The sequence below is a fragment of the Castanea sativa genome, chromosome 11 (genome assembly GCF_040712315.1).
Source record: "Castanea sativa cultivar Marrone di Chiusa Pesio chromosome 11, ASM4071231v1".
NCBI lineage: Eukaryota > Viridiplantae > Streptophyta > Magnoliopsida > Fagales > Fagaceae > Castanea > Castanea sativa.
Genome location: NC_134023.1, coordinates 38242229 through 38265681, shown reverse-complemented (window position 1 = coordinate 38265681; position 23453 = coordinate 38242229). Strand labels below are relative to the sequence as shown.

The window sequence follows — 23453 nt, the reverse complement described above, 5'->3', positions numbered from 1 at the left end:
GCGAGAATTTTAATTTTTCTTCTCCAAATGATAGATATAGGAATTTGGTTAATTATATTTTTATTGTGGTTTCCAGAAAAATGATGTAGCTTTTAGATTTTGGGTTTTTGTTTTATGTGAGAATCCTGTTTGGGCCGACTGGTTTATTTACGTGCAGCTTATGTAGTTTTCTCAATGTTTGTTCTCTGGCTTTGTCTTACTGCCTGCCTTTACTTAATGAAAATTTGGACTCGTTCACTGTAATCCACTATTGTAATTCTTTGAAGACTTGAATGATCTCCAGTAGATCTGTAAGACCAGTTAGATGATTTAACTTCTACTGTTACTGAACAGTTTGATCTCATTGAACACAAGTCAACTTGCATAAATTAATATGATATAACATAGTGTGATAACGATTTAATATTTTTATTTCAAGTTATAAATGTATATAATATATATTAGTATAAAGTTAGCTCTATACTTATCTTGCACTGCTTCTCCATCAAGTCATTACCCCCTCTTTTACTATAAAAAACATTCTTCTGCTCCTTTTTTTAACTTAATCTTATCTGGGTTTGCTTCACCTTCAATGTTCTTTTGCTTTTGATTTTTTTTTTCGTTCCTACTATGTAAGTTCTTTACTTTATTTCTTTATCATTCTTTTTTAGTTTTTCAAAGATTGTTTTTTGAATACTAGTTTGATTAAAAAAAAAATGATGTCTTGGTGTTATAGATTGAACCAGATCCTGCCATCGTCTGAGCCAAGCCAAGTTAGCTGCTGATTTTGAAGGAAAAAAGGGCAAGAAGGTGAATTTTCTCTTCACCCCAGTTCTTAGCTAGAAGAACTTAGTTAAAAGATTGGAGCTTTTGGTGTTTGTATCTAATTTTGGAAGTTGATACTGGGTTCTGTTTGAAGTGTCCTTGTGGTTTTTGTTTGGTTTTATCTGCGTGTTTGCGTTTGAGTCATAGGGTGTCAAATCATGGAGATAAGTTTGCCAAATTGTTGAATTTTGGGGATAGTTTGATAAAAATCAAAATAAGTGTTTCTCATTTGATGCTTTTTGACTAATGCATTGGGGTTTGTGTAATCTATATATGGGAGTGGGTGTTTGTATCTGAGATTAATAGAAGTGGGTCTGTTTTGTTGTTCACTGCTTTAAAATGGGTTTTTTGCATCTGGGCTCTCTTCCCTGATGGTGAGACTACTGTCTCTTTTATAATCGAGTTGGGTTCTGCTTTGAGAGAGCTTGTGAGGTCTAGAAACAGCTGGATTTGGGTAAAAACTTGTGTTTAATATCATTCAATTTTCTTCAAGTTATGATCAAACAAATATTTGGTAGGCTTCCCCAAGTTGTTAATCCAAAACTTAATGGTAATCTGGTAAATGACCCTTTTGAAGTCTAGAAACAGCAGGATTTTGAACTCTCTTTTTTTTCCCTTCTTAGCTCAATATTATCTGGGTCAAGTTCCTGTTGCCTTACTTTTCTTTTATATTAAATGGGTCAAGCCTTAATGGTGTTCCTTTAGCGGCACTTTGCTGAAATCTTAGGTTCTGTAATACATGAACATGGGTTTCATATGAGATTTATAGTTTAACTTTGTTGATTGTTAAATATGAGTAACAGTTTTTTTTTTGTTTCCTATAAAAAAAATATGCATAGTTTTTGTGGATTTCGTTTGATCAGATAACTTTTGAGAGTGGTTGGGATCAAAAGTGCTTGATTTAGGCAAAGTGTTAATTTATTGGAGGATGCAAGATTTTCATTTTCACATATTATTTCTTGTTAAGACAGACTTGAAATATTGTTGGTTTCCTGTTACTCATTGTCTTGTATTTCAATGGCAACAGTGTGAACTAATTTGAGAATTTAGTCCTAACTTCAGAGAACGGAGTACATATCAGATGTAGACTCTCATGGTGCCTGCAGCAGGACAGCAAGCTTGAACTGGCTAGCCTTGGAGGTGGGAGCAGTAAGGAGAGAGGCGGGAGGACCAAAGGTACAACATCCAGATCAAGTAATTCCAGTATAAATTATAGACTACTCAAGCTTAAAATGAAGTTTGGAAGGTTGCTGTGATGAATGACAATGCAAAAAGTTTTCATTTCAATTTTCACCTGGAAAATAATATGAGTCTAATACCTAATTATATAGGCTACTTTTCTGAGTATGCATGTTAATAAATATAACCCATCAAAAATAAAAGTGTTAATAAATATAGGAGCTGTTGGTAGTTTGCTTTTTGGTTCTTCATTTTGATCTTATAATTTAGTGTAGTTTTTTGCTTTATCAACTTTATTTTGTTTTAGTTCCTCTCTTTTTGGTATTGCTATAGCCTATACTATGTCATTTTGTGTTGGGTGCGAAACTCTCAGTACTCTCTTGCCAACTGTTTGTGTTGTGTTTTAAACCTTTGGATAAGAATGATTCTAATTTTGAGACTAATGCATTGGTTTACATTCAAGCCAAATAAGTACATATCTTGCTACTTATTTCTTGCTACCTATGATATCATGGGGTCAAATCAAAATGTGAGGCTCCACGTGTCAATGAAATATCATGAGATACTGATTCAATCAAATCCTGCCATTCATCTTTTATTACTTGGAAAGGAAAGGAAATAATTAAAAAAGAAAAAAGATAAAGTACCATTGCAACTTGCAAGTACCAACATGTGCGAGTGGCCACATAATCATTTCCCCTGTAATAAATAAAGTGCACACCCCAAAATTAAATTATAGACTCGCCTCCCACTAGGACATAATGATGTTATGTAAATTAAATTGTTTTGAGGTCCTATCAGATTCCATGATTCTCAAAACGATTGATTCCTAAATGGTGCAGCTTGTGTCCGGTGGCAGTTGTCACTAGATACATTATATTGCAGACACATGTTTATTTTTAAACACGTGTCTATACCTTAAAATGTTTAGTGACAACTGCCACTAGACACAAGTCATTATCCTTCCTAAATTTAACTGCTTTGCTTTTATAAAATAAAATAAACGTCAAAAGTTGATAATCCCTTTCAATTGTTGTCTCCAATTAAAACAACTATAATTCAAACTCTTATTAATTATAACTACGGAGTTATCAACATTAAATATTATTCTACTTTTAGAATAGTTTCGAATCAAGTCCTATAATTTAAAATTTTTAAATAATATATTAAAGTTTATGAACGTAATAAATTAAATTTTATAGTTTTATTAATTTAAAATCAAATGAAATCTTATTAATTAAAACCTTGAAAGTTTTGTTATTTTCAATTGATATGGTTTTTTTTCCTATCAAAAAAAGAATTGATATGGTTTTAGTGGTCAAAAACTTTATTTAAACTAACAAAATATTGAATTTACGATTGTTTTAAGTTACATGATTCTATGTAAAACTTTTGAAATGATTAAATCTAAAACCACCTCTAAAATATAATTTCTCAAATATTAAATATTTAATTATGAATTTTAACCTGCATCATGAGACGTTTATTTATCAAAAATTCACATATATTCCATAATTTTAAAATCTTTGTTTTATTTTTATGTATGTGTGTATATATATTACAACCTGACTTTGTGCAACATAAACTATTTTTTTTCAATCAATAATTAGACTTGATTCCTCATTTTTTTTAATGAATTAATGATAGCTCTTTTAATGTCATTTTAATTAACAGCTAGTGAATTGATGATATATTTAAAAGCTAACCAATAATTAAGATTAAGATGGCAGTCCAAAATTGAGTGCATTTATTTATCAAGCTCATACACTATTACACATAAAAGGCAAAAAGCATTAATGAGTGGATGCATCATGCATGTCAAGCATATAATTAGACACACACAAAGTACGTTTAACCAAAAGACATGCATATAACTAGACACATAATTTGGAAATCTTTGTTTTATTTATATGTATGTGTGTATAAATATTACAACCTTACTTTGTGTAATCTGTTTTATTCTTTTTCAACCAATAATTAGACTTAATTCCTCTTTTTTAATAATAGCTCTTTTAATGTCATTTTAATTAGCAGTAGTGACTTGATGATTTATTTAAAAGCTAACCAATAATTAAGATTAAGATGGCAGTCCAAAATTGAGTGCATTTATTTATCAAGCTCATACACGATTACACATAAAAGGCAAAAAACATGAATGCGTTGCATCATGCATGTCAAGCATATAATTATTAATTAGGTACATACAAATGGTGTTTAACCAAAAGACATGCATATAACTAGACACATCTCAATGGTGTTTAACCAAAAGACTTGCATATAATTAGACACATCCAAATGGTGTTTAATCAAAAAAATATTATATTATCTTTAGGGGTCATATTCTACGGTACCCCTCTTCTTCTTTTTTTGTGGGTAGTTGGTATGTCATCTCTTCCAGATTAATGAAGCTGACGCTATAACTCATCCTGCTTTGTTCCATTACAATGTATCCCTCATGCATGCAAGCACTTTTGATCCCAACCACTCTCAAATAAAAAAAAAAAAAAATAGGACATTGACGTGTCAATGTGCTGGTTTTATTATTATTATTTTTTGGTGGCATAGAAAGTTGTTTGTTGAAATGCCTCAGAGTTTTATGGTGCTAATATGAGCGTCGTATATCTGTTTGGGAAGGTAACACAATGGTAATATTGGTATTTTTGTCATTTAATATTGAAAGCATTCTATGTGAATTATATCATTGTGCATTGCATGAAATTATGGTGATAGAAGATTGTGACTTTTTGATGTTGAACAAAGTGAGCACAACAAAGGCAACGACTTGAGTTTTTTTTCTTTCTTTTTTTTTTTAAATATTTGATTTTGGGCGTATTTATTGTTACTTAGCTTTGTTCAAAGTCTTTGCTTGATTACTATCCCTAAGGATTGATGAGTTCTTTTCCAAAGAAAGTGATGCATATTAAAACACTTCTGTTTGCTGATTTTTTTGGTCCCATGGCATTTGGTAGAATTTGAAAATTGTGTCAGTTAAGTATCTCACAATTCGAAATTGGAGTGATGTTTCCACTTTTTTATGAACTATTTCTCTTTTTTATTCCCTAGTTTGTGACTCAGCATGTTCCTTCCGTGTCACTCATCCAAATTGTATTAACAACTCTCATTGGGCCATGCTTAGCAGTAAATATAAACAAAAAAACTAGTTGACCTTATACAGTAGTATTATGAGTACTACAACTTTTACTGCATTAAGCTAAATGTGTCATCAACCACAAAGAAATAATTTAAATATTCGTTGTTGAGTTTATGTCTTTAAGACAAAGATTCAGTTTTAAGCTACTTTAGGATGAATTTAAAATAAAGATTCTAAGGGGATTGAAAAAAAGAAAAAGAAAAAAAAAGTAATGCATACAACAAGTAAATTGGACTTACCAACAAAAATGAGGTGGTACATTGGAAGTGTCAAAGTGCTGACTGCTGAGTTCTTATATATTGTTGTGATTGTTTTATAGTTCAATGATAGAAGGGGATCATCTTCTGTGTAGGACCATGCTAGCTTGATAAGAAGAAGCTGACCATATGACTTTTTAATGTCAAGCTTGGTGATTGACTAGCTTGACATTTTGATGTTGACAAGGAGGACATTTTCCGCGTGGACGTGCCTGGTCTGTCCAAGTATGATATTCAGGTGTGTCTATCCTTCCCACCTTCCTACATTGCTCTAGGGTTTTATTTTACAATATTGTGTTTATTGAATGGTGTGGTTGGACTTAGAAGTTTGTGGAATTTGATGAAGAGGAGGTACAAGGTTGAAAGAGCTTGTCCTGATAGTTGCACATCCATTTTCATTTGATGAAGAAGATAATGGTTTGTTTCTAGTTAGGTGCAAAAATTTGAGACAGCAGCTGCTGATAATGTAAATCTGTTTTATTTTCATATGGATATGGTCCATTGAATGTGGAAGATTTTGATTTCATAAATTGGGTAAAAAGTTGTACAACTTTTTCATTCGCAAAAATTATAATTGCTTTAGAATTTTAAACATGAATTGGGTAAAAAGTTGTCTAACTTTACCAAGCATTCTCATTAGAGTGTTTGTATTTATAGATACTACATTGTTGCAAGGAGGTAGTTTGTGGGATGGCCATTGGATTTTTTGGGTTGGGTCTTTTTTTGCTTGCATTGGTTATTATTGCTTGCATTACGAGATCCCTTCGAGCTTAAAAACTTTGTTCTAGTGTATATGAAGAACGCAGTATTATTAGAAGATTCTATAGTAATTTTGGTTTGTAGTGCCATTGAAACATAAACTGTGTTCTACCTGGAAAGCAACAAGGGTATCCACTTGTAGACAAGAGCTTGGAGATGTGAAGGAACCCCTAGAAGCATCTGTGTAATATTTGTAGTTGAGGATGGTTGAAAAATCATATGTTGATGCTTGTTGCACCTTTTTTGCTGTATTCAACTACATATTCCTTGAAAGTTGAGCATTTTCCATAGTCTTTAAAGCTTGATTGAGATTGGGTTTTTGTTGCATGCGTTGGAATTTTGCAGGAATAAGAAATTGAAATTGTATGTGTGACAGGTTTTATATACCAGCGTTTGTAAATGCATGTGGTGTAGAAATTTTTTTTTTAAAAAAAAGTCTATAGCCGCGTTTTCAAACGCGGCCATAGTAATGGACTGGAGCCACGTTTTTATAAACGTGGCCATAGGACGTACTGTAGCCGCGTTTTTAAGAAGTCTATGGCCGCGTTTTAAACGCGGCTAACCTTGGTTCCAGGCAATTAACAATTGCCCTATAGCCACGTTTGAAACGTGGCTATAGAACGTGGTTATGGCCGCGGTTTCAAAACCGCGGCCATAGTGTGTCCTATAGCCACGTTTACAAAAACGTGGCCATTGGTCCTGCCTATAGCCACGGCTACAAAAACGTGGCCATAGGCCCATGAAGCCTATAGTTACGCATTTTAGGCCATGGTTAAAAACGTGGCCTAAAAAAACGCGGCTATAGACCAAATGGTCCTATAGCCACGTTTTTTAGAGCTATAGCCACGTTTTAAAAACGCGGCTATAGGACCTTTTTTTTGTAGTGGCTTGAGATTAATATCTGAAAGCCTCATTTACTTGTCTCCTTCATCTAATTGGTAAAAAAGAAAACAATTTCGGATCCCATGGACTTAGTTTAATAGTGTAAAGAGGTGAGTTACCATGTGTGCTTATGATAAAAACAAAAATTACCTAATAAGTTAGGCTTGATTGGTAAGAGTATTTAAATATAGTTTTTTGTTTTGCAATCCATAAAATGGTGGATCCCACAATTGAATTTATTGCTTGGCTAATATTTTTTTAAATACAGTTTTCAAAAAACTGTATGATATTTTCTTGATTTAGAACAGGATTTTAAAAATAGCTAAGGAGGTATTTTCAGGATACAAAAAGAACTCATACCCTTCAAATTTCAAACTTATAATTATAAATAAATAAAAAAAAGTACATGATGAGCTCTGTAAAGTTGTGATTTACAATTATGTTTTATGTTGGCTTTATTCCATGACAAAAAGTGTTGTATTTGCTTTAATTTGTTTCCTTGTATTTTTGTGAGATTTTATTGTATTGGGTTTAGTATTAAGTTGGTGAATACTCAAGCTTAAATAAAGAATCAGGGCATTTTGGCGATTGGCTCGCGAGTAGCTCGCGAGAAGAGTATCCCGCGAAAAGGGCATGTGAGAAGCACATGACTAGAAGCTGAAGAGTTGTGCTAGGCTATCAATTTCGGGAGTGTCTCGCGGGTAAGGCGTTCCCGCGAGATACTCGCGAAACTCTCTGCCTGGAGGATTTTTGAGTGTGACTTTCTTACCCTTCACCCATACTATATATACTCTCATTACCCACAAATGTGTAAGGAGACCATTTAAAGAGAAAAACCCTAGGTAGATTTTCAACAACACACACATACCCATCTTTTAGATAGGTTTTCAACAACACATTCGCGAGTGTCTCGCGGGTTTAGCCTTCCCGCGAGATATCCGCGAAACTCTCTGCTTAGAGGATTTTTGAGTGTGACTTTCTTACCTTTCACCTATACTATATATACTCTCATTACCCACAAATGTGTAAGGAGATCATTCAGAGAGGAAAACCCTAGATAGGTTTTCAACAACACACACACCCATCTTTTAGAGAGAGAGCTACTAATCCTTAGTGAGAAATCATCCTAGCCTCTTCTCATTCTCTCTCCCATTGCCATACTTTGAGAGGAGATTTATACCCAAACACAACTCACACTTTTTCAAAGTGCAGAGAGTATTTTGGAACTTGAGAAGTTTTGGGGATTTGCCAAAAGAAGCCGATGAGGCTTGGCGAATGCAATCGGGCGTATTGCGAGATTCAAAAAGCTAGAGAAGACATGACTCCCTGTAGTCCGTTGGTAGCAGGAGCTTGGAGGGCTTAAGTACATTAGGTAGACAAGGCTTGGAGGGTCTTTTGTTATTCGTGTACTCTAACTTTATTCTCTAGTGGATCGATTTACCGCTTGGAGGGTGGCGTAGAGGTTTTTCGCCGAGTTTTTCGATTTCCTCTTCGATAACACATCAGTTTGTTATCTTGTTTTTACATCTCTCTTCCCTACTCTTTTAGCTTTCATTTTATTGCTGTGATTTGTTGAATATGGCTTAGAGTAGTTTTATTATTTGTTCGCTCGCATTTACTCTTATTTCCGAACTTAGATAAGTTAGAGTAAAATCAACCGAGCTGTAATTTTTAATTTGGGGTCAAAACAAGCTCTTGTGTTTTAACACAAATCCAAGCTTTCAAGCTCTATTCCCTTATCATTATCCACCAAAAAAAAAAAAGTAATTTACAGATTCTACACGTTACTTTTTGTAAATATTTTTTTTAAATCTAAAAAATATAAATGGTCTCCCAAACAAATTTTTTTTTTTTGTTTTTAGTATTTTGAAAATTGTTCTAAAAAGTTGGAGCCAAACACGTAAAATATAAAAACTATTATCTGAAAACTAGTTTTAAGTTCAATTTTTTGAAAATCGATTTTATATTGTTTTGAAAACAAAAACAAAAATCCTCGTACCAATCAGGCCTTTAAGAATATTATTTTTGAGGTTAGCTTTAACAAAATACCTATAAATTCTATCCACTTGTATTCTTCATTGTCATTATGTGAGAAATAGCAAGTGAAAATATAAAAAAATTTAAAAATTGGAGGTGAATGTAATAAAGAACCAATTGATATTTTTAAAATGGGAGGAAATGTGAATTTAAAAGAACCAATCAGAGGGATTGTAATGTGAAATTTTCAAATGTAAAATTAGATTTAGATAGAAATATGAAAGTTAAAACAGTAAATTTTAAGTTTCAATTATGACTCGAATGTAACTTTAAAAAACAAAAACAATTTTAAAATAGTTATTTAAGAAAATATGTTTGTTTACAATTTCCCATTATGAACCAATTTTTTAATAAAAAAATAACTAAGCCAAAAAAAATTAAAAATTAGTTATATTATTCTTGGTTTTTCTTTTTGGAATAAAGTTATATTGTTCTTTTTTTCTTTTTCTTTTTTTTTTATGGGAAGATTGTAACTTTATTAAGAAGAAGATACATTCAATACATCTTGAGCTAAAGCCGACTTAATTAGTATTGGATTTTCCTCCATATCCAAGTTACATAGTTATCACTATTTTAAACTTCTTTGACAAAACTTGCCAAAATGTGTGCTGACCTATTACCTTGTTGTATCACATGAGAAACTTTACTGACCTAAAACCTTGAAGCCCTTGAGATACTCCAGTTAAGATATTTGATACAGCCACCGGTGGAGAGCGCAACCCCATAAGAGCATCAAAGAAATTTTTTGAACCTCCTTCAAAAATCACATCCTTTATACCCACATCCCAAGCAACAGTAACTCCCTCCTCCATTGCCTTGGCCTCTATCTCTAAGGGTCCCAATGGCTGGCGGACTATTTTGCTTAGTGATGCCGTAATCCTCCCAGCATGATCTCTAATCACCACCTCGACACTAGCCTACTGACTCTGAGCAAAAATTGCACCGTCCACATTAACCTTATAATTCGGAGCTAGAGGCAATGTCCGTGGATCATCCGAGTTGTCCTTTACCTGTGAAATAGTATGGTTTGCTGTTTGAAATTCATTTAGCAAAAATTGAGCTAACTGGACCACCTCTTCTACAGATTGTCGAGAGTGGCCGTGTCTTGCGACATTTCTATTAAACCACATACGCCAAGCTATCATGAGAATCATCTCCAAAATGTCATTTCCAACATGTTCGACAAAGATCAAATTGCACACTAAATCCATGAACTCCAAATACCATACCCCGTGTATCAAAACCATTCCCTGAAAGTAGCCACACTGCACGAGCTTTCTTGCATTCCTAGAGAATATGTCTACTAGATTCTATACCCAATCCACAAGCTTCACATACATTCGGCATAAGTTTGCTTTTGTGGGAAATATATTTTGGCACGCTCTCCAGGCAAAAGACTTCACCTTATTCGGCATGTTCAAGCTCCAAATGTTTCTCCAAAATTTTTTGTGTATCACCATTTAAAGGTTCACCCACCCCGCTATTCATGGCTTTATCCAAAGCAATTTTATAAACACCGCGAATCGTGAATTTCCCTTTTGGGGTGCATGCCCACACTAGCCGGTCTCGTGGAAGACAAGAACTTAATGGTACGCTTAGAATGGATGGGACATTGGGATGGAGAAAAACTTGCCTTACCAAATCTGTTTGCCATTCACACTTCAGGGGACCAATGAGGTCATTAATGGCTTGTTTGGAAGTTTAGAGAGGGAGGAGAGTAGAGGGGAGTAGAGGGGAGGGGAGTAGTGGGGAGGAGAGTAGAGGAGAATGATTACCCTCCACCTTGTTTGGATGTTTTTATAATTAGTAAGGGGGAAGGGAGTAATTAGCCCTTCCCCTTGTTTTTAACATTGTAATTTTATAAATATAATAAGGGTAAATTAGGCAATTTACTTTATCAATAATTTTATGTGCTCTACTCTCCCTCCAAATCTCTCCAATTTGGGGGAATTAAAAATGAGGGGGTTGGAGGTAGTTGAAATCCCTTCAAACCCCTCCAAACCCCTCCCCCTCCTTCCTTAAAAAACTCCCAAACAAGGTAATTGAATTACTCCCCTTCCCTCTACTCTACTCTCCCTCCTTTTTTAAACATCCAAACAGGCCATAACTCTGGAAAGTTCAAAGGTATTATTTGGCGGAGAGATCACTTTAAAAGTGGATGGTTTAGGTAACCATTTATCAAGCCAAATGCCAACCGATGCTCCATTCCCCACCTACCATCTACAACCTTATTTGACAATTTTTTGTGCTGCCATTATGCTCTTCCTAGCAAAAGAAGGCCGAGATCCCAGTGCAGCCCCAAGGAAGTCACTATCCGAGAAATAGCAAGCTTTTAAAACTCTATGGACCAATGATGACGTATTTTTCTGAAGTTGCCACCCCTGTTTGGCTAAAAGTGCAAAATTAAAAGTTTTAAGATAATGAAAACCTAAGCCACCCTCCTACTTCAGTGTACAAACCTTATCCCAACTAAGCATGCCATCTTAGTTTTTCCATCCATTTGCCACCACCAAAAATTTCAAACCATGCTTGCCATCTCATCATATAGAGTATTTGGAATTTTAAAAACACTTGTAGTGTACATGGGTATTGCTTGGGTCTTTGCCTTGATAAAAATCTCCTTCCCCGCATGCGATAACATCTTCTCTTTCCACCCCGAAAGTTTATTATCCAACCTCTCTTTTAGTTGTCGAAAGGTGTTTCACTTTGATTTTCCCACTAGAGAAGGAAGACCTAGATAAGTCCCATGCTAATGTATTACTTCTGCTCCAAAAAAATCTTTGATGTGATCTTGAATATCCTGTGGTGTATTGCTTTTGAAAAATAAGGAAGTCTTTTCCTGATTTAATTGTTGGCTAGAAGCTTGTTCGTAGGTTTCTAGAACTCTCTATAAGTTGGAGCATTCTTCGTTTGTGGCTCGACAAAAAATAAAGCTATCATTAGCAAAGAGAAGGTGTGATATTTTAGGACCCCTTTGACATGCAACTAATCCTTTCAATAAACCATCATCCACTGTTTTCTTGAGAAGAGCTAATAAACTCTCTGCACATATAAGAAATAAATATGGGGAGAGAAAGTCTCCTTGGCGCAAACCCCGTGAAGGGATAATGTGGCCACAAGGCTAGAACCTTAGAAGTTATCCTAGAGACAACATTACTGAGACTAATAGGTATATATTGGGTGATTTGCGTTGGGTTTATTTATTTATTTTTGGGATGAGCACTACATGAGTTTCATTGAATTTTGGTGGAATAATACCATGGTTCAAAAAATCAAGGATAGTCCGAGTAACACAATTACCAACTAAAGACCAATAGTGTTGATAAAAAAGAGGGTGCATACCATTAGGGCTTGGAGATTTCTTAGGATGCATTTGCTTTAAAGCCTTGACCACCTCAACAACTTGAAATTCTTGGACTAACCCTCTGTTCATACTCTTAGTCACCATGGGTTGGACGACCCCTACTACAGCTGAAGCATCAGTTATTCCATTAGATTTGAAAATATTAAAAAATAATCAACTGCAATAGTTAACCTAACGATCAGCTTCCTACCAAATACCCTTAGCATCACACATTCCCTCGATAGAATTTCTTTGATGTTTGTTAGAAGCTTTTGCATGAAAAAACTAGTGTTTCAGTCACCCCCCACCAACCACATATTCTTCATCGTTGATTCCACATCACTAATTCCTTATCCAACCAACTATTCAATGCACGAAGGACTTCCTCAATTAGCTATCTATTGTCATTACCTCTACTTTGAAGTTCCAAGCTCTGTAGCTGTTTTTGCAAACTTGCAATCTTACGTTGAACATGGCCAAACTCCATTTTATTCCATGACACAAGCCTATCCCAACAACTATTTAGGAAATTTAAGCAACTATCTAATCAATTTAAAAATTGGCAACCTACAAACACGAAACAATTCTTAGTTGATGTGATTATATGAATCGTCAAACACTTAACGTGAAAAACTTAGATACTAGTTTTTTAGGTTTATAGGTTTCCATTTATATTAACTAATAAAACGTATATAATGTTATTATTTTCAAAATAATATAATTCAATATCATTATATGTTTGAATTTAATTTATTGAACTTAAGGAAATATAACAAATTGAGTTGTAAAGTACAATACCCAAGAGAGTTCGGAGTTTTGAAACTAGCTGGCTCAATGAATATATCCCTGCAATGTAAAAACCTTGCTTAATTGTGTATTTGAAAATTATTACACACTGTAAAAGGAACAGATGAGGTAAGCATTATATATGTAAAACCCTAAATTTTAATCCTAATTTCAAATTAAGTACTAAAATTTAAACTTCATTATTTTCCATCTTGTAATCTCACATTGTTATGAAATGCTTTCATTGTAGTTTTCTACGACGGAAGGGAATCACGGAGGAAAAAAGGATTTCACAAAATTTGATTATCAATGTTAGCATTCACATTGGTCTACCTAGACTAGGATAAGAGACCAATTTAGGGAATGAAACCCCAAAAAACCTTACATTGACTTCCCAACACATCACCTAAATAAACATTTTGTTAGCATTTACAATATTTTATGTAAAACTTTTATTTTAGAATAAAAACTATTTTTACTATTTCAGTTAACCATTATTCAAAACACCCACATTATCTAATTTCTATCATATACTCTATTTGCATTTAAATATCATTTTTTAAAAAGGCAATAATACCTTTTTAATCCTTACATTTTGACTCTATTCCCATTTTGGTCTTTATTTTTTAATTTTACCGTATTTAGTCCCTAAAATAAAAAAACGATCTAGTTTTGGTCCCTACCATCATCTCACCAACGGAAATTATCTATTGGCACAATAAATGCTAACGTGATCATTAAAATAGTGTTTAAAAATTTTTATTTAGAAATTTAAAAATGCCTCATCAGCAATTTAATTTTTTTAAAAAAGCCACATCAGATAAAAATAATAATAATAATTTCTTACCTTCTTATTAAAAATAAAATAAAATAAAAGAATTAAATTAATTTTTTTTTCTAAAGAACATGATGAACTCAGAACATGTGTTCTTCTCGGTAAATCATGTTCTTCATTTTCTTCCCCAACTAACCTTGCCCATGAAGTTAAAAAATCTAGATTTTCTTTTCTTTTCTTGCATTTTCTTATCAACCAACCCATAAAATTACTCAGATTTACAAAATACAAAGACATGCCCACAAATATTTACAAAACAAAAAGATATTCAACAAGGGTTTCTTATGCTTTGAAACCAAACACAAAAATACAAAACTCAAACCCATATTTTCGGCCCCCATACACAACTAAATACAATACTCAACCATATTTTCTTTTGTTTATTAAGAAACCGAACACAAACTCAAATCTCAAATCAATGAACAAAACCCTAGATTAGAAACCACAAATAGCCACACACACGCTACCTTAAACACGACAACCCAGACCACCTCCAGCCCTAAGTTTGAAAGCCTCTATTGATTTAGTCCATGGGTTTAGAGAGAAAGCCAATGTTGGTTTTGGCCATGGATTTAGATAGAGAGAGTTTGGTTTTCAGCCATAAGTTTAGAGAGAGAGAGAGAGCTAGGTTTTCAGCCAAGATTGAGAGAGAGAGAGAGAGAGAGAGAGAGAGAGAGAGAGAGAGAGAGAGAGAGAGAGAGAGAGAGAGAGAGCTTGGAGAATTTCGAAGATAGAGAGCTTGGAAAATATGAGTTTTTGACTAGAAGTTAATATGAGCTTGAGTTTTAATGTTTTGTTTGGTTACCAAGAAACTTTAAGAATAATTGAGAAAGTTACTGCAAATTTTTTTTCCTAATCTTTAAAACAAAAAAAAAATTAATTTAAATTTAAATTAAGAAATTAGAATTTTTTATTTTTGGCTTTTTTAATTAAATTGTAGACGTGGCATTTTTAAAATACCAAATAAATTTTTTTAAATAATATTTTAATGGTCACATCACATTTACTATACCAACAGTGCACTTTGTCTATCACATAGACGATTTCCGTTAGTGAGATAACAGTAGGGACCAAAACAAATCACTTTTTGATTTTAGAGACTAAATGCAGTAAAATTAAAAAGTGGGGATCAAAATGGGAATAGAGTCAAAATGTAGGGACTAAAATGATATTTTTACCTTTTTTTTTATTGTTTCTCTCTTTGCTTACACACAACAACCATTGTTCATTGTCTTCCTTCACCTTTGGGAAAAGCAAAAAGAAAAAAAAAAGAACCAACTTGTAGTTAGACCCATTTTAATAGTGTCTATTTGTGGTTTGGTCTTTGTCACTTTATCTATGTAAGATTACTTTTGTTAGTTCTCCATAACCCACCTCATTAGTTTACTATTATAAACATAAAAATAAATAAAAAGATGAATAAATGAAGATCAAAAAGTCAGAAGTGTGTAAAAATCAAGAACAAACCCACATAAGAGAGAAATCAAGAGCTGGACTTTGCCACATTGGCACATTTTCCCATTAAAACCACCATTTCAAAGAAACTTTGAGAGAGAAAGAGATGGCGAATTCAACTAATCGTCATCAGCATTGTCCTTAGTTTTGATCATTAGATAATTCCTTAAGAAAGAGGCTCAATTGTGGACGTGGTGGTGGTAGCTATCATTCCAAGCCAAATTCCACTCTCTTTGCTCGTTATTCTCAAGCCCAGTATCGTTGCTCTTCTCCTAGTTTCCAATGTCTACTATTTTCTTTTTTCTTTTCTAAATAAATGTCTAATTTTTAAACTCTTGCTCAATCAACCACCTCTTGGCTTTCTCTTAAAACAATTTTTAATTCCATTCACTCCAAAGAAAATTGTAAATGACAATGAGGCGATGAAGGAAAGGAAAATCTAATCAAAGTTTCACGGCTTTATCACTTTAAGTACTAAACGAACAACTTAGTCAAGATTCATATTGCAAGCAACATTAAGAACAATTTAAAGCACGTAAAGAGCGATATGTAAACCACATGAAAACACCAAGATGCGTTTTCAAAGAGGAAACCCGATCACCCGGGCAAAAAAACCTCTTCGTTGATTGTCAATACCGTATTTTGTTCGGCACCAATTCACGCATCAAAACAAAGACCAAAAATTCAAAAAAATTGGAAAATGTGCAAAATTACAAGTTTCAAAGCTAAAAAGGGTAAAAATAAATACAACACGATTGGATGGCAAATCAAAAGGTCAAAATATTTGAAAATCCATTTTACAGCAATTAAGACCAAAACCCTAATCGAGTATGGTCAAAAAGTTGACTTTTTGATTCAACTGTTGGATCGCATGAATTTTGGACCGTCTCATAGGACACATTTTTCCTTTTGAAATGATGGTTTACAGGCCAAAATCGAAGTTAAAGTAGATAAGATATCACCAAAATACCAAAAACCCTAATAAATCTTCAATCTTTTTCTTTTTTTTTTTTATAGGGAAAGAGAGTTTTTGGCCTAACTTTGCACAATCAACTGTACCGATTGGGCAAGAACTGGAGCAAGTTGGCTGGACCCTCTTGAAGAAAAAGGTCTTATCTATTTTTCATAAAAAGGGCTCGAAGATGTCTACCTCGAATTGAAAGATAAATTTTTTTTAAGAAAAAACATCACATAATTTTTTAGCACTGCGTCACCTTCCTTCCAAGCATGATATCTCGACGATCGTAGCTCCAAATTAGGTGAGGTTAGCAACGTTGGAAACTAGACATCCAGAAATTTCCAGGCATATAAAGTTTGAGAAAAAAAGAGCTTAGAAAGGTCTTCAAACAGCTGTGCGAAAATCGAACCAAAAATCAGAAAAAGGCAAAATAGGGCGATAAGGTGGCAAAATTGGGGGGCTAGCTAGGTGTTAGATGTTACACCTAGCTAGCCACCCATTTCCCTCACCCCCTATAATACCCCCTCATTTTTTAGAAAAACATAGGGAGAAAAGAGAGAAAAATAGGGAAAAAAATAGAGAAATAGTGGAAAAATTATGAGAAAAATGCCCTAGAAATTCTAAAAAAATTATTTTCCCCCTCTCTAGGAAACCCACCATAAAAAAGCCTCTTCCCTTTTTTTACTTGTAATTTTGTGGGTAAGCTTGTAGGAATGGGGTAGTTTCTTAATAATTACACCCATCCCATTTTCTTTTATTATCTTGTAAACATCATATTTATTTATATATGAAGTGCTTTCCTTTCTATTGTCTCTTTATTTTGTTATTGTGCAAATATCCCTCTTTATCCTTATGTCCATCTTACTATTGCTTGTTTATGATATTGTGCTTATTTCCTAGATGGGTATTGGACCATCTCCTAAGGTTTGTATGGGAAGTACCCTTAGGAGGAAGAAATTCCATCCCACCTAAGCATCTAGGGCCTTATTTTCTTGGCTTTATATTTATGTCATCCATTTTATTTTCCAAGCAATCCCCTCCCCTTTTAATTTCTGTCATCCCTTTAATTTTCTTGCACAATCCCCATCCCCCTTTACTTTTTTGCACTTATATATGTTGTATATACACATAAATAAATTAAAAAAAGAAGAAGAGATTTTCTACTCCCTCTCTTTGAAATGGTTTTTAAACTTCTATTTGAGCACAATATGGGTATGTCTCATAATAATGGTTGATGGCTTAGAGCTCCAATTTCTTTATGATGAAGGACCCATGGGGTTTGAAAGGGATTAAAATCTATTTAAGAGAGACAAAAAATGAAACTTTTCAATCAACCTTTACAATATTTCACCTCTTTACTTTTATGCCATTTAAATTTCTGCACTTTACTTTCCTTGCAATTTATTTTCTGCACTTTATTATTGTTGTCCTTTTATTTTTCTCATCAATAATGTTGCCATAAAATAAATATGCTTGGCTAAAACAACTTCTTTACACAACTATTCTAAGGAAGTGCTTCTCAAAATCCTTTTCACCCTTTTCAAAAAGAATGATGAAGTTTTCTAAAAAAAAGGGAGAGTTTTTTCCAAAAGATGCTTTGCTAAAACAAATCTCTTCCATTCAAAACAGTTTCCAAAAAAAAATCTCCCTTCATTCTTTTCTTAAAAATTTAAAGTTGTTCTAAAAAAAATGTTTGTCTTAAAAAATAATCGGTTTTGAAAAAAATGTTCTTACCACGTTAAAATAAAAAAAAGGTGTTTTCAAATAGTTGTATAAAAAATAAAATAAAAAAATTGCTTTTCTTTTCCCTCCTAAAGGGAATCCAAATTTTTTGCCAAGAAAAATGGAATTTTTTTTACCACACTAGTAAATGTTTTTACCACATTAGATTTCCCCTCAAAAAATGTTTTCCCTCCCTTTAATTAGAAAAAATATAATAAATCAAAAAATGGGTTTCCAAAAAATACGTTTTTACTAGGTTGGAAAATGTTTTCAAAAAAAGAATTTTTCAAAAATTTGCTTTTTTTTTTTTTTTAAATATGAAAATAAAAGAGATTTTTTTTAAAATAATAATAATAAATAGTTTTTACCGCGTTGGAATTCCTTCTATATAATTTTTTTTTTTTTAATCTCAAAACTCCTCTATAAAAACTTTTCCAAAAAAAATGTGCTTTTTCAAAACATTAAAAAGTTAATGTGGTAAACTTTTATTCATACATTCTAATCTCAAGCTTTTCTTAGAATTGGTGTAGTTAAAGATTTGTGTTCATGGCTTGTTCCCTTGACTCCTTGAACACCCTTTAAGCTTACATTGACCCTATCACTTTCTTTGGCAATAATGAATTTTATTTATTATCTTTTTTTGCATGACAAAAATGAGAAAATGGTGGATGACAGCAAAGTGCTACTCTTCCAACTTCATTTTGTGTGTGTGTGTGTGTGTTGTAGTTTGTTTATTTATAATAGCTAGTACTCACATGCTACCTATGTAGTAAATAGTCTAATCATATGGTTGTTCTTGTATATCCTCACACATGCTATCTATGTATATACCTCACATGCTTGTTTGTAAATATTCATTGGAGTTAATATTCACATGCTAATTATAAGTAAATAATTACTCACATGTTTATATGCATGTATATATGTATATATTGTTTGTAAAACTCTTTTTTCAAAAAACAAAATGTCAAGTATTCTATTTCTATACAAAAAGATTGTAAAGTTGTGATTTACAACTATGTTTTATGTTGGCTTTATTCCATGACAAAAAGTGTAGTATTTGCTTTATTTTTGTTCCTTGTACTTTGTGGGATTTTATTGTATTAGGTTTAGTATTAAGTTGGTGAAGACTCAAGATTAATTGAAGATCAGTGGATTTCGCGACTATCTCGCTAGATGCTAACCTGCGAAAGAGCCACGTGAGAAGCACACACTGGAAGCTGAAGCGTAGTGCCAACCTGGAGATTTTCGCGACTGTCTCGCAGGTAAGGCCTTCCCGCGAGGCACTCGCTAAACTCTCTACCTGGAGGATTTTTAAGTGTGACTTTATTACCCTTCACCCATACTATGTATACCCTCATTACCCACAAATGTGTAAGGAAGTCATTTAGAGAGAAAAACCCTAGATAAGTTTTTAACAACACACACACCCATCTTGTAGAGAGAGAGCTACTAATCCTTAGTGAAAAATCATCCTAGCCTCTTCTCCTTCCCTCTCCCATTGTCATACATTGAAAGGAGATTTGTACCCAAACACAACCCACACCCTTTTCAGAGTGTAGAGAGTGTTTTGGAGCTTGGAAAGCTTTAGAGATTTGCTAAAAGAAACCGGTGAGGCTTAGCGGATGCAATCGGGCGTATTGCAGGATCCGGAAAGCTAGAGATGACATAATTCCGTGAAGTCCGTTGGTAGCAAGAGCTTGGAGGGCTTAAGTATATTGGGTAGACTAGGCTTGGAGGGTCTTTTGTTATTCATGTACTCCAACTTTATTCTCTAGTGGATCGATTTACCACTTGGAGGGCGGCGGAGAGGTTTTTCGCCGAGTTCTTCAGTTTTCTCTTCGATAATACATTGGCATGTTATCTTGTGTTTGCATCTCTCTTCCCTTACTCTTGTACTTTACTTTTATTATTTGTTGTTCATGTTTATGCACTAAAGTAGTATCGGTTGTTTGCACTTCATTTACTCTTGTTTCCGCACTTAGATAAGTTAGAGTAAAAGCAATCTAGCCGTAAATTTATTAATTTAGGGCCTAAATAGCTTTTGTGTTTTTTAACACAAATCCGAACTTTCAATTGGTATCAGAACGGGTGCACTTGCTGTGGTTTCATTACCTAAGTGTGATCCTTGACCCTTTTGTGTGTTTTGTCATGGATAGTGCTTTGTATGCTTCTATGGATGTTGTTGATTTCACATGCCATGTGTTTGTGAAAATGCCTCTATAAGTGTTTATTCATATGATTGTGATGCCATGTTACATGAATCTTTAGGTGTTGTTGATATTCCAAACATCAAACCCTTGAAGAAAGAAGCTAAGAAGTTTCATAAGAATTTGAGCAAGTTTCATTGTGAAAAGGATGATTTGATTGATAAGCAAAATGAATAAAACAAATTGGTTCAAAAGTATAAGAAGCTTGTTGAAATTTCTCATGAAAAGCTGAAAGAGTTTGAATGTTTGAATATAGACTTGGATGCTAAACTTGTTGATGAGCTAAAATGTGAAAAGGAATCTCTTAAGAAGCATGCCAATTGTTTGATTGCTGAACCGAATGTTAAAAATGATGGAAGTATTTATTGCAATCATGTTGTGGTACCCGATTTTGTGCCTATTGTATGTTCTACCTCAAATGACAAATTGGTATACATTCTTCCACACAAAAGAAATCAAAAGGTGGAGAGAAAGGCTCTTAAGCCAAGGCCTCCGATTAGGTCTCAATCTAAGGTTTTGGATGGATTTAAATTTGTTCCAACTTGCCATCATTGCGGTGTGATCGATCATATAAGACCTTAATGTTCCAAGTTGAAGAGAGAACAAAATCATGTTGCTAGATTCCTCCCCAAAAAGCCTAATAGACCTAAACCCATTGTTTGTCACCATTGTGGTGTCTTTGGTCATCTTAGACCTCATTGCTCCAAGTTTCAAGCTCTTAAAAGAATTAAAAAAAAGAGAAACTTGAGCTTTTTGAAAGTTGTGCTTTGAAAGCTACACCGGTTTTGGGAGAACATGGTAAGTTGTTTAAGAAAGTTTTTGATGTTCTTACCTCCTTGTCTATGTGCATCTCCCATCTCCGGTTCTCATTCTTCCAACCCCCGTCTCACTTCTCATGAGATACTCATTCCAAACAATCATTCCGTTTGGATGAGGAAAGGTTCCTATAGTTGAGTTTTTGCTCTTTTGGTTCTTCATCTAATTCTTTCGATTTTTGTAGGACCCCTCATGCATTAAATGTCATATCTTCATGCATTTTCTTTATATCTTGCATTTATTTGTGTGCATTGCTTTTGTTTTTTATCTTACTTTATTACTTTTGTTTTGTGTGAGTAAAAATCCAAAACCACATAAAAAATGAAAAATTGAAAAAGTTTGATCGTATATGTTTGAGCACATTTTACATGTGAGTTTGGCCTAATACATTCGTACTAATGGCGTAGTGCATTTACGAGCTTAGCTTGTTTTGAGTGCACATTTATTTGTGGGACAAATCTTGAAATTTATGTGTAACTATTGTCAATTGATCTTCAAGCTTGTTATGAATGATTAGTCAATAGTCTTGTTGGTCTTGATACATGCATAGACTTGTGCCTATATCTTTTCCCACGTTTTTATGTTTTTGTTTAAAGAACTCATCAAATGTTAAATCTTGAAAAGAGATATTGAGCTGCAAAAGTGATCGCACATACTAGTATTTGACTAGGAAAAAGGGAAAGCGACTTGTATTGAAATGTATGGTGCCTTAAAAAGCCAAAGGCTTACTCACTTACAAAGTTAAAATATCAAAAGTTCAGGCATCGATCTCAAAATGAGATGTACTTTGTTAAAAAATGATCACATGTTATGTTTTGTAAAGAAGCCAAATGAAAAGCTTCAAAGTTATGTAATCATTTTTGTGGGAAATCATATATGGTAATTTCTATAATTGAGATAGTCCACTTGACTTATTACTAGTTGCGTATGACTTGATTGAATTGATCATTGAAGTTTTACTCTAGACTAAGGACTATTCCACATTTGATACACACACACAACACACAAGTCTATTGTTCAATGAATGTCTATTTCATTTGTGTGATTGTACATCATTGTTATGAATTCCGTTCCGTTCCGGCCGGAACGGACGGAATTTCTCGTACCGGTATAAAATCCAGAACAGGAATACCCTTTGTTCCACCTCGGGTCAAAATCTAGCCAATTCCGAGGCATTTCGGTCATTCTGGTGTGTTTCGGCAAATACCGGCTGAAACTAAAGATTCGGCCGGTATGTGTTTTGGGTTTGCTTCACACTTCACAATTCACAAAGATCAAAGAAAAAGAAGAAAAAAGAAAAGAAGAAGAAAGATAAGATTCACATCAGATCGAAGAAGAAGAAGAAAAAAAATTCAAGTCATGGACAAAGCTCAAGTGCTGCCATTAAAACTCACTTCTTCATCCTTGTTGCTTTGAGCCACCATACTTCTCTGTTATTGACATTTACTTTGCTGGAGAACACTTGCATGTTGGGCGTGTTGAGCTAGCCTTTGTTTGTGTGAGGAAGAGTTAAGGCTTAAGGATGCATTAAATTTTAAAAAAAAAAAAAAAAAAAGAAGAAGAAGAAGAAGAAGAAGAAGAAGATAAAAAGCGGAGAAGCTTCTGAAGTAGAAGAAAGGAGATCAGATGAAGAGGAAATGAAATTGATAAGTGGAATAATACGTGTGGGCTAATGGAAACGGTAGGAAGCTTCTAGGAAATTTTCAACTTAAAAAACTATTCATAAATACTTAGTTATTTACAACAATGCCACAAGTGAAAAGTTAAAAAATATTTCCATAATTATTTTTATCCACTTCACTGAATTTTTTTTTAAGGTGAAAGTTTATACACTATATTTATTATATTATTTGTAGAAAAATTATAAATAAATATTTTTTTAATCCCACTTTATTTAAGATTTTTTTTAAAAATAAAATAAAATTCATTACTTTATATAATAGTAATAATATCTAGTTATATATATATATATATTAGGAACTCCGAAACACCCTGAAACGGTACACCGGAATAGGCCGGTACCGAAATATTTCGTTCCACTAGACAAACCGAAACGGGGTCCGAAACGGAATTAATAACATTGTTTTACATGTTGTGATGTGTGTGTGCTTAACCTTATGTGGATCAAACCAAAAATACTTTTGTTCTTTTTGTTTACTTTTGAAAGTGATTTGTATTACCCATGTTTTTCAAAGTTTTTCAAGTTGTTTTGTGTGAAAAACATGTTTTCTGGGTGTTTTTGTGATGTAAGCCCAATCA

At 33.5% G+C, this 23453-nt stretch overlaps 1 protein-coding gene and 1 long non-coding RNA gene across 2 annotated transcripts in view; one reads left to right on the top strand and one right to left on the bottom strand.

Annotated features, from left to right (window-relative positions):
• LOC142615635 (uncharacterized) overlaps window positions 1-23453 on the bottom strand; it is a 39091-nt gene that overhangs the window by 7365 nt on the left and 8273 nt on the right. Inside the window, exon 4 of the mRNA XM_075788376.1 lies at window positions 13211-13258. Coding sequence (XP_075644491.1) covers window positions 13211-13258 — 48 coding nt within the window. The remainder of the gene's footprint in view (window positions 1-13210; window positions 13259-23453) is intronic.
• Window positions 482-6450, top strand: LOC142615636 (uncharacterized). The gene is made up of 5 exons (XR_012840801.1): window positions 482-611; window positions 716-789; window positions 1832-1980; window positions 5487-5629; window positions 6235-6450. It is a non-coding gene; the product is annotated as an uncharacterized LOC142615636 (long non-coding RNA).